General features: G+C 35.2%; 1 protein-coding gene and 1 long non-coding RNA gene across 3 annotated transcripts; one reads left to right on the plus strand and one right to left on the minus strand.

Moving 5' to 3' along the window:
* Nucleotides 1-2,205: 2,205 nt before the first annotated feature.
* On the plus strand, nucleotides 2,206-4,489 carry LOC140184725 (uncharacterized). 2 transcript variants are annotated; one of them, XR_011882256.1, is made up of 4 exons: nucleotides 2,206-2,382; nucleotides 2,474-2,528; nucleotides 2,617-2,745; nucleotides 4,220-4,489. It is a non-coding gene; the product is annotated as an uncharacterized lncRNA (long non-coding RNA). The 2 variants fall into 2 exon arrangements; XR_011882255.1 differs by having other exon boundaries at nucleotides 2,474-2,523.
* Nucleotides 4,490-7,491: 3,002 nt separating this feature from the next.
* Nucleotides 7,492-8,914, minus strand: LOC112803770 (uncharacterized). The gene is made up of 2 exons (XM_025847237.1): nucleotides 8,315-8,914; nucleotides 7,492-8,133 (listed from the first exon to the last, which is right to left on the minus strand). Exons 1-2 carry the CDS (start codon nucleotides 8,912-8,914, stop codon nucleotides 7,492-7,494), a joined length of 1,242 nt encoding a protein of 413 aa, XP_025703022.1.
* Nucleotides 8,915-12,206: the final 3,292 nt, after the last annotated feature.

The following is a 12,206-nucleotide window of genomic DNA, read 5'->3' on the forward strand; positions in this document are numbered from 1 at the left end:
TGTCTTGTTTTGGTATGGAAAGAAAATTAGAATGAGAAGAGTAGAAGACCAAAAGTTTGGGAATCACTAAAAGAGAGAGAAAAGTGGCGCTATGCCTATGATAGTTTGAAACAAATATTTGAAAAATGTACTAGGGTTACTTTAATTAATAGTATGGGCTTGGGCTAGTATAATAGAACCATTTTTATTAATTATTAGAATGGGCTATTTGTTAACAAGAGCAACAATAATTCAAATATCTAATACATTTTTTAGTTTTTTTAATTTATAAAATTTTGTAAGTTATATTTTTTTTAATATTATATATAAAAAAATTTAATATTATTAATTATTACTATTTACTATTTTTTTTAAAAAAATTTGGGGGGGACCATGGCCACCTTAGGTCCCCCGTGGATCCGCCACTGTTCTTCACCATCGATCACCAGAAGAATATGATGTAAAATAAATATTGAATTAATCGTATATTAACTTAATCATTTTACATAAAAAAGGTGAAAAGAATCCAGAAGCATTTCCTTTATTCTTCTATTTATTTTTCGGGTGGTCATTTCTTTTTTTTTTTTTAATTCTGCCCGGCCATTTGCTATCCTCTTGGATGATTTTCTATCTTCTTAGATAAGCATTAACCTCTTTTTTTTAGACATAAATATCTACATTAACTTATTTTTTTGACATAACTTCAGCATACAATCAATCCAATTAAAAAATCCATGAAAAAAATGGTGAAGGCCAATGTAAAACTTTTTTAACTGAGCCATAAGAGTATTTTCCTTTACGCCATAAACTCTGGAAGGCTCAACTAAACCATGCGAATCTATGCGGCAAGCCCTGCAACGAAACTGTTGGCTCTGACATCTGTGTCTCAATGCTGGACGTGATTCGAGGCACGTGTACGTTTTTCATTGCATCACATAGAATATTTGTAAATCTGTACATATTTAGCTCTTTACCGTATAAATTACCTTCCACACCTCATATATCCTTATATCTAAATAGTTGGATAATAGATACTAATGCTACTGCACATGTCACATTCTACTTAAAAAAATTTTAAAATTACAATGTTGTGGATCCTGTTTTAATCAAATACCCCAATGACACAAATAATTATCAATATTTGTGGAACTGTTGTGCTATCACAAGATTTTATTTTAATCAATGTTCTTTATGTTCCATTTTTAAAATTTAATTTAATCTCTGTATCAAAAGTTACTGACCTCTTATCTTGTAAATTTTTGTTTAAAAATATACATTATAAGGTACAGGACAATCTTTTCTTAATGATGATTAATCATGCTAAACAAAGAGGTGGACTATACATTTTGAATAAAGAGACATCTTTCACCAACTATCAACTAAAAACTACACATACAGTAAATTCAGACAGCACTTCATCAACCATCACTGCTAATACTACTAATAATTCCATTGATGAAGATATTTAGCACTATAGACTAGGTCATATTTTTATTAATAGGCTATTAAAAATGCAAAAACATTATCCTTTTATTGTTTTTCCTTTAAATAATACCTCTTATGAACCATTTCATTACACTAAACACAAACGCATGTCCTTTAGCTTAAGCCAAACAAAGTCAGAAAAATTGTTATTGATTCTACTATAAATATATTGACACCTTTGGGTATATTTAGAATCCAATCTACTAAAAACCTGCTTAAATCCTTGCTAATTTAAGCATTAGAGTCTCTTACAGGTATCACATCCACCTCCTCATGAGGAATTCAGACGGCGGCACCTAGACACCAATAGAAGTCGGACGCTATCTTAAAAAGAGTCTGGACATCATTACCTTTGACAGCCATGAAATATTTCATGAATTTTTTTGGACATATTCCATAAGTCACTAATTTAAAAACACAAAATTATGGACTTTTACACTCGTGGATATAAATTAAATTTGTTGTAATACAAAATGATACATGAGCTAATCATTTTATATATGCTGGTGGTGTAAACCCCGATTAATTAGAAGATAATTAGTCAATAAATTAATTTTTAATAAGAAAGATTAGAAATGTGAATATTATATCAAATTAGGATAGAGCTCATCGAAACGAGAATTTTGACACTAATTTCAAAAAAAACGGTCCAAAATTAAACCGAATGGACCGAACCGGTTGAACCGAGCCCATGGGCCCAACCAGCCCAGCACGTTTAAGTGAATTACGGTTTCTTCCTCCCCATTTCAGCAAATGATACGCTGAAGCCATAGCAGGGGAGAGAAGAGAAAACCTTCCCTAACCTTACGTTACTTTCCAACACACGTAACTCCTTCGTCCGAGCTCCGATCGTCGCACCGTTTGCGGCCACGCGTTCACCGCGTTGAGCTCTACGTTTCTACCGGAACAATTTTATTGGTAACTTGCTTAATCACTCTCAGCTTTTTCTTCCTCCAATTTTCGAATTTTAAGTGGGAATGTTGAATTTCTTTGATTTCTGATGTTTTAGGATCCAATTAGCTTGAGAAAAACGTTCACTCTTGCTTATGTGAAGCTTGGGTAAGGTGAAGATACGATAATTCTATTTTATTTTTATTGAATTTGAGCTTTGAGTATTAAATTGGGTATATATGTGTTATGAATGTGTATTAGGTTGTGAATAAATAATTGGAGCTTGAAATTGTGAATACTGGAACTTGGAGGAAGCGGATTAGTTGAGGTTTTGAGGGCTGTGTTCTTTTAGAAAAATTGTCTTGGAATAATACTTGGGAATCGGCTAAGGTATGGTTTAGGTTTCTTGCATTTAATATATAATTTTCTGTGAAAACTTAGGCTAGACGACCATAGGATAGGTTGGAATGCAGGTGTATGTTTAATGTTTAGTAATTTGTCGATGAATATATTTGGTTGACGTTTATTGGATAATTAGTTATTAATTTTGGATGCTGAATGTTGTTATGTTAATTTGGAGAGAATTATGGTTAAATGTTATTGTTGATGAACATGGTTAGTTTGGTGCTTGTTGATTAACTAATAATTTAGTGAATTATTGATTTGAGGTATTTTGTGTTAGAAGCCTAGGATTAGTGAACTATGATCCTTAGATGAATTTTAGTTGTTGAATTTGAATATTGTATGAGTATAATTGTTGATCTGAGGTAGATTTATTGTGGTGACTGTTATGGTAATGAGGAAGGGTGTGTTGAATTGAAAAGAAAGCAGGTTTGGACCCGAAAAGGGTGGCAAAGTCTGAGTTTTAGAGGAGGTGTTGCCAAAATTTTATAAAAATTAGAGATCTTGTTTATATGATTATCTAAAAAGATTTAGATTTAAAGGTTATATGGTTTGATTTAGAGTTATTAAGAAAATGAGTATGTTTTAAGTTTGAAGTTTGATTCTTAGAAAAGAATGAATTATGTTTTGAATTGGAACTATTGATGGACGGAATGAGAGGTGTGATAATGAAGGATAAGGATTAAATATGTTTAATGTATGATGATGAATGAGATGCAATTATGAATGATGTGGATGTTGATGAATTATAATTGAATTATTTATATGGCTTATGAATTTGAATGATCTGAGATACGAGATTCCCTGGATAAAGTGTCGTGGCTTGCCACCACGTGTACCAGGTAGAAAACTCGATACTCTGTTGACCCTACGACGTAAGTGTGACCGGGCACTATATAAATTCCCGAAAATGTTACCCCCATTGAGCAATATTGATTATTTGAGAAAAAGCTATGCATAGACTCTTGGGGATGCACGTTGGGGGACAGTCTAAGGACAATTCAGACTTGTCGGGTTGGCTGGATAACCGACAGATGAGCCTCATCAGCCATAGGACAGGCATGCATCATATGCATATTACTTGAATGACTTGCTTGTGTATTAACTGGGTGTGCCTAAATGTACTTGCCATGTTAAATGTATATTTGTTATCTGCAGTACTTGTAACCTTCTTGTGCTTGCCTTTGTCTGTTTAGTTGTCTGTGAAAATGCATGATGGAGTTGGAGGTAAAGAGGAATAGCAGAATGAGATTTATATTTAAAGTTAAGTTAAGTTAGGTTTAAATATCCTTAGCAAACTACCTTTTATGGCTTCTGTTTAATACTTTAAGCTCTACAATCTGAGTGTCGGCGTTCTAGGATTGCCTCTGGCATTCCCAGGACCTTATATATTATGTGTGTGGTACCTTTACCATACTGAGAACCTCCAGTTCTCATTCCATACTATGTTGTTATTTTTCAGATGCAGGTCGAGAGGCATCTCATTAGGCGTCTGGACTCTTGAAGCGGAGTGGTTACTGGGTTATTTTGTTATGCTATGATGTATATATATGTACTTAGCTTACTCTCCACATAACTTATTCTTTTTGATCCTCCTAGAGGTGTTTGGAGAGGCAGGATTTTGTTTATGTACATTTGGATTTTGGATATGTATATATATGTATATATGTGTGTATATTCTCCGGCCAGTCTTGACTTCGCAGGCTGAGTCAGAAGCTCGTTATTTTGGATCTTTGACTCTCTGTTCCTGTTTTGGGTTACTTTACACTTGATAGCGGTAGCTTTCGTAGCACGCAAGTTAACTCATTTCTCGAGTGTTGAGCTTTTATATTCGCGATTTTTTTTATTTCCTCTATTCTTCAAGGCTCCTAGCATATTATAATTCTTCTGTTATTATATGTACTCATTTTATTTTAGAGGTCGTAATACCACACCACCTCTGTTTTATGACTTAAGCGTAAAGCTTAGTGTGGTAGGGTGTTACAGGTGGTATGAATTTGTAGCTCATGTTTTTACAATTAGGGACAACAAATGAGTCGAAGCCCGCCAAAATAACTTGTTTAACTTGTCAAAAAAGAAGGCCGAATTAAAAAATTGAATTCACCTTAAAGAAAAAAAATTCTTCTAACCCATCTCACTAACTTAACTTAAGGACATTAGTGAGGTGAAACAGGCAAGCCTACAGAATGTCTACTTAATTTTTTTTTCAAAGTGCTCAACTCAATACCTATTAAAAAAATCTTATCAACTTAGTTTATAATAATATTTGTTTTGATAAAATTATGAAGATTTTAGACCAAGACTTGAAAAAACGGATAAAAAACATTCTTATCAGCCTATTATTAAGCGAGATAAAATCGTATTATAGAATCACTTAATTAAGTGGGACAAATAGGACAGGCCAATCTGCCTAAAGTAGGCTCAACGCTCAACGCGAGGTAGGGTAGGATGGGTTATCTCATTTGTCACCCATATTTAAAATAAATAATAAAATTTTTAAAATAAAAATACTAAAAATAAAAATAAAAAACCAAACTTAGCTAATAAATTTTTTTTTCATTGAAATTGCAATATTGCTATTTCAAATAGTCAAATTATAGACTTTGTTATTCTCCTCCTATAATCCAATTAAATTAAGGACAAATAATGCATATAAACCAAGTATTGGGTATATGTACACGATTCCACTAAAGTAGAAAATGTTACAAGGTTCCACCAAGAACATTTTTTATATAGTTTGAATTAGTGCAATTCGAATTACACATTTATAGTAATTCAAATCATACTGATTCGAATTACACACACACTCAAGCACTAATTCGAATCAACATGATTCAAATTACACACACACTAATTCGAATCAAAATGATTTGTATTACACACACACACACACACTAACACACACTAATTCGAATGGGTTAGGTTCGAACTACGCAATTTGTGGTGCCCATAGTAATTTGAAACAGGTTGTTTCGAATTACTCCATGTTTTGCCTATATAAGGAGTTCGAACTAACCTCATTCGAACCTCTATTCCAAATGCATACCCCACTAAATCCTAGAAAAAACGACCCAAAATGACTCCAACAAAGGCTTGAGCAGAATATTTAGCCGATAGGAGATAATCCGGACCGACTTTATCGTTTGGATGGAGTAGCCCATATAGCTAGTGTCATCAACAAAGAGGTTAGTGCGAACTTGTTCTTTTAAAATAGGAGTGAATAACTTATTTTATATATATATTTTTTGTTAATGGCTTTGATAGTGAATGATGTTAGTGGCATTGTTAGTGAATGATTTTAGGAGTTTTGTTAGTGGTTTTGCTAGTGAATGATGTTAGTGGTTTTGTTATTAGGGGTTTTGTTAGTAGATTAGGGGTAAATGATGTTAGTGGTTTTGTTATTGGTTTTGTTAGTGAATGATGTTAGTAGTTTTGTTAGTGGTTTTGTAAGTAATTTTGTTAGTGGTTTTGTTAGTGGTTTTGTTAGTGGTTTTGCTAGTAGTTTTGTTAGTGGTATTGTTAGTAGTTTTGTTGGTGGTTTTGTTAGTGGTTTGTTAGTGAATGATCTTTTGTTAGTGAATGATTTAAGTGGTTTTTATTTTTTGGTACATTATCTTTGCAGCCCCAACGATGTATCTCGAGCATGCGACGACAGCAGGGTATGCATCTGGACGAGAGGTATTTTCCGTACTTGCAGATGGTCAGCTTATACGTTGAGCGTTGGCGTCTGGAGATGCACACGTTTCATATGTCATTCAGGGAGTGTACTATTATACTGCAGGACGTGGCGTACCAGTTAAGATTGACGATTGATGGACGTTATGTTAGTGGTTGCCTGATAGATTTCCAGACGTACATCCAGGGTGGTCAGCCAGCTTGGGTGTGGTTCCAGGAGTTGCTGGGTGTGTTACCTCCTACGAACCAAATCCAGAAGTTTGCAGTGAACTGCAGCTGGTTCCAAGAGACCTTCGGAGAGCTCCCTAAGGGAGCCAATGAGCCCACAGTTAGGAGGTATGCCCGGGCCTATATCATGATGCTGTTAGGGACTCAGCTATTTACCGATAAGTCCAGCAACCGCATTCACATTAGGTGGCTCCCATGCGTAGCTAGGCTTGAGGACATGGGTGGCTACAGCTGGAGATCAGCTGCTCTCTCTTGGTTATACCGGTGCATGTGCCGCGTGGCAAACAGACATGTGGTGAACTTATCCGGACCATTACAATTACTTCAGTCATGGATCTTCTAGTGCTTTCCTGGATTTAGACCCGCTGGATATGATACGTTCAGCTGGCTCTTGGCCTCGAGGTACTGTTAATTTATTCTATTGTCTACTATTATTTTATTATATCTACGTTTATACTGTTATATTACTTGGTGTTATTTTCATTTCGTGATAACATGGGGCGTGTGTTGCAGGTGGTCAGGTCACAATTCTACAGCGAGCGAGAAGGGACCTCGAGTGCAGATATGGAGGCTCAGGATAGACCTCTTACAGGTTGTGGATGTAAGTATATGAACCACTCCTTCTGATTTATACTATTTCAGATTAGCAAGTGTTCTTGGCTAAACGTTGATGGTTTGTATTTGCAGTTTATTTGAATGTCGTACAGCTCTCCTGACGTTCTTCAGGTTGTGAATCCGGAGATATTGGAGCCTCGGCATACGGCGTTATGGAGGTGTGTGACAGCGCTGATATATTTTGCCGTCATAGAGTGGCACCAGATAGATCGGATGCTACCACAATTTGGTGGAGTACATCCCCGACCCCAGCTCGCCGTGGACATCGACTTTTTGATGTCCAAGGATGGCAGAGGTGGTGATCATTGGTTCCCGTACAGCTTGCAGTTCTGGCACCTTCATTGGGAGAGCCGAGCGGATCATGTGCTTTGAACGAATAGCTCTGCCAACCTTCCCATAAGTGGCCTTCACTAGAGAGCATACTGGAAGGTTCCTGACTCCCTTCAAGATGGAATTAACACACTCGGAGATGTTTATCGTCATGTGTCTGAATCTCCTACCCTCATCCCGATGCTGAGTCCACAACGAATAGTCAATCCTGTTTTCCCAGTCACACATGGCAGGGTCTTCAGACCGCAGAATATCAAACCAGTAATCGAATTCTACCTCAGTCTTGGCATACGCTGCATTCACAAGAAGTCTCCTTGCATCCTTACCCTTGAATGTGAGGGCAAAATTTGCCGCCACAAGTCGAATATAGAATGCACGGTATACAGCAAGTGGTAGCCATCCTCCGTCGACAGCCTCAAGTGCAACCTTGATACCGTTGTGCTTATCTGATATCACCAAGATACCCGGTTGTAGGGTCACGTGGCGGAGATGGGATAGAAAAAATGACCAGGACACCGCATTCTCACCCTTCACGAGTGCAAATGCAATAGGCAGGATGTTGGAGTTCCCGTCTTATGCAATAGCAACGAGCAATGTACCCCCATATTTACCGTACAAGTGGGTCCCATCAATACTCGCCAACAGCTTACAATGCCGAAATGCCTCAATACAAATGTCCAGAAAAGCCGGTGAAAATAGGCTTGCGAACCGTCCACCTGCTCCCCACTAGAATAAAACTCGTCCTCAGCACTGCAACACTACCATGCATCGTCAGTTGCACTCCCAAGACCCACCGCGGCAGATCGTTGTATGACTCATCCCAATCTCCGTAAATATAGGCGACAGCCTTCTGCTTGGCCAACCAGACCCTCCTATAAGTCGACCTGAACCCAAAGTGTGCCTCTGTCGCATTCAGCAGTATCTTGATGCACACGGATGCGTCAACTCTAACCATTGGCATGATGAAAGCCGAGATCACATGATAATCAAGACTCCTGTGATCGCTCGATATCGACGTCGCGAGACAAGTATGAGGTCCGTTGTATCGTTTTACCTCCCAAATATCCTTGCGCTGCCAGAGACTTAGCCTAATCAACCATGTGCACTCGTTCCCAAACTCATAACACTTCCCTACGTACTGGCGATAATCGGACTCCACCACTTTGTACTGTACCCCGCGTTGGATGCTATATGTCTTCAGGCTTAACACAGCCTCCTCTTTATCCTGAAACTCTGTAAGACCCACAGTCCCCTGGGTATCTCTAGCACCAAATCCAGTGGGTTCCACAGGAACCCCCTCTTGTCTCATGCATCCAAGTCTAAAGATGAAAAATGCAGATGGTACTACTGAGTCCCAGAGCTAGAACCACCACCAGCCCCAGCTGAGTTACTCGCTGCAATGTCATCGTCACTATCATCAGCAATGAGGTCAGGCTCCACATCATCATCGCCATCATCATCCAGCAATGCATCACCGATCCCAGTCGGTGTCCCACACTGTAAAAAAAATCGGCACCCTCTCCACGATACCAACCTCTCCGCCACCATTGCAGTTGAGATCAACGGCGAACGACGGGGATGCGATAGGCTTGTCCCTAGGTGCATTCACGGGCACGGACGAATATGCACCAACGGGTCTCGAGCTAGAACCGGCTACGGTGCCTAGAGTTTGGGTATTCCGATTCGAACCTCCCGAGCTAGATACCACATCAACCAACTTTGTCAACAACTCAGGTGTCCTGGCCTTGGGAAACTGGCGACAACAATGGAACAGGACTTGCAAATCTTCGTCACTCCCTATAACGAAAGAATCGTACTTCACGTCATCTCTAAGCACTGAGATCAGAATATGATAGAATAGCTTCTGAGCCTGTTTCACGCCTTGCAGCCCAAGTTTCTGTATTATAGAATTCAAAAAGTCATCGAATCTCGTCGTTGATCTCATAAAAATACTCAAAAGATCTTTATCAGTAAACTTCGCACCGGAGTGTGTCTTTCTCTTAATCGACCCTCTATAATGCACCAACACTATAAAACTCTCTTCACTAGGCATTTGGTCTCACTCAAATTGACTCAATTCACGTTCACACCATATTTATACACGTTTGGGGCTTCTTAATTCGAAACAACCATTTTCAAATTAAATACACACAATTCGAATCAGCTAAATTCGAACTATAATTCGAATTTCTCACCATATAATTCGAATCAGGTAGATTAGAAATCCCCATGCATAATTCGAATTAGGGTGATTTGAACTACTAAGATTGCAAACTCCCTTACTAATTCGAATCGGGTTGATTCGAATTACTAAACTTCTTAGTTCGAATGGAGTTGATTTGAATTATATAGAGACATTTTTTGGTTGATCCATATCTCATTTTTCCATTTGGCTTAATCATGTAAAATCTCATGCAAGCTGGCTTATTGCTGCCATTTACCCTTAAATTAATGCTATATGACTATGTGTACATTAAAATCAGTCATTAAAATTAATTATTATAAATTTGTGTGTATAAATATACGTATTATTTAACTCATTTTTAATATATATTTTATATTTTACTATATATTTTATATTAATAACTAATTTTAATATGTATCAACATAATTATTAATACATTTATTTTTTCATCCCATTACTAAATTGGGAAAGAAAACTCAATCTTATCCGATCAAGATAAGTTCAATTATCTAGTTGAGTAGTTGGGATTATAGGTGTTCAAATCCAAATTGATCCAAATTAAACCGCTCATCCAATTCAATTTAAATCGAAAACCGATTAAAATCGCACTAATTTGGATTTGATTGGATTCTAACTTTTGCAAACCACTGGATCGGATTGGATTTCGAATCTATTTTTCATAACCGATCCAATCCAATCCAAATCGCACAATGTGCTATAACATTATTATTTTTTATTATATTTTCAATTATACTTATAACATGTTCAATTTGTTATACATTTTTATATTATTCATGTATTATTATTATTTAATAAATATTTTATGTTCAAAATGTTATTTTATTTATTTATTTTAATTAACCTATACTTTTATTTCTATTATTATGTTATTGTTAGTTTTTTTAAGATATTATTGAGACTTGTTATGTCATCATTGATTATTTAAAATTTGATGTTGAGACTTATTATATGTATTTAATTTTTTTAATTTACAAAATTACAAATTCAATCCAAACCGTTTGAAATTAGATCAAACTTTTTTAAAAAGTCACCAAATTCAAACCACACTACAAATAAAATTAATGTTTGAATTAGATGAATTTTTGAGTCAAAATCAATTCAAACCGCATGGCAAACATCCCTAGTTAGATTATACCTATCCTAAGCCACACAGCTAGGGAACGAGTCATGACTCATGAATTTCCACGCATCCACAATTTGTTGCGAAAGTTACTTCACATCCGTTTCTCCTATAAACTTAATTAACAATAAATATTGCTCAACTAAAACTAGAACACGCTTTTTAGTACTACTCAATACTCATAGTGTCCATTTCTTTTAAGAGTAACAGACAAAAAAATATGCTACCGACAAATGTTGTTTTTTTTTTTGCGACTACCGACAAATGTTGTTTTTTTTGTGACTACCGACAACTGTTGTTTAAAAATGAAAGATTATTCTTTAGGAAAATATTTTAAAAAATTATAACATATATACTACGTATTCTTTTAAAATAGGGTTTTTTACTTAAATAAATTTTATAGAACCCAAATTTGCTGGATTCCTCTGAAATGAGATTTGCAACGTGATTATCCTCTTCCTATTATTATATAAATCGTTCTAGGCTGGGTAAGTTTAAATAAAACTAACGTAAACCATTTCAGTATGGAACGATTAATGCATGATCTGGTAAGAAAAACAAAGAGTAAATCCTGCCAGAGTCCCTAGAGTTAAAAGGAAAACATAAATCGTTCCAGGCTGGTAGGTTTAACATGTTGTTGGGTTAAACCTCGTTAGACTGCCATGATTTACACACAAAAGTGACCCTACTTACCCTGGCACGATTTATGTATAATAGGGTACTTTTATTTATAATATTTTAATTTAAATTATATCTATTTAAATTTTAACTTAAAAAATAAAAATATAATTTTTATAATTTTAATTATTAATTTCATTAATAAGATTAAATTAAATTAAAAAAAGGAATACTAACAAATTATAATAAAAAGAGTACTAAATTTTAATATATAACTTTAAGTTTTTTTCTTTAAAAAATGTTAAAAGGTGTTAAAAAATATAATGTTAAATAATATAAATTCATATTGTTTTGAATAACGTAAATTTAAGTTTTTATGAAATTTCTAGTATTCATTGTTCATATGATTTTTTAATTATTTTTATTGATACATATTTTTTATAAAATTTTGTTTGTCATTTTATAAAAACTTAAATTTATGTTACTCAAAACCACATAAATTTATATTATGCAAAATTATATTTTTTAATACCCTTTGACATTTTTTTAAAAAAACTTAAATTTATGTATTAAAATTTAGTACTCTTTTTATTATAATTTGTTAGTATTTTTTATTTAGTTTGATTTTTTCAATAAAATTAATAATTAAAATTATAA

The sequence above is a fragment of the Arachis hypogaea genome, chromosome 5 (genome assembly GCF_003086295.3).
Source record: "Arachis hypogaea cultivar Tifrunner chromosome 5, arahy.Tifrunner.gnm2.J5K5, whole genome shotgun sequence".
Classification (NCBI taxonomy): Eukaryota; Viridiplantae; Streptophyta; class Magnoliopsida; order Fabales; family Fabaceae; genus Arachis; species Arachis hypogaea.

What these genes read in the sequence shown, in the direction of transcription:
- LOC112803770 (XM_025847237.1), bottom strand. Translation starts at nt 8,914, where the DNA reads ATGAGACAAGAGGGGGTTCCTGTGGAACCCACTGGATTTGGTGCTAGA. An exon ending in TAGTGGGGAGCAGGTGGACG is followed by an intron (nt 8,134 to 8,314) that starts GTTCGCAAGCCT and finishes GCACTCGTGAAG; the next exon opens with GGTGAGAATGCGGTGTCCTG.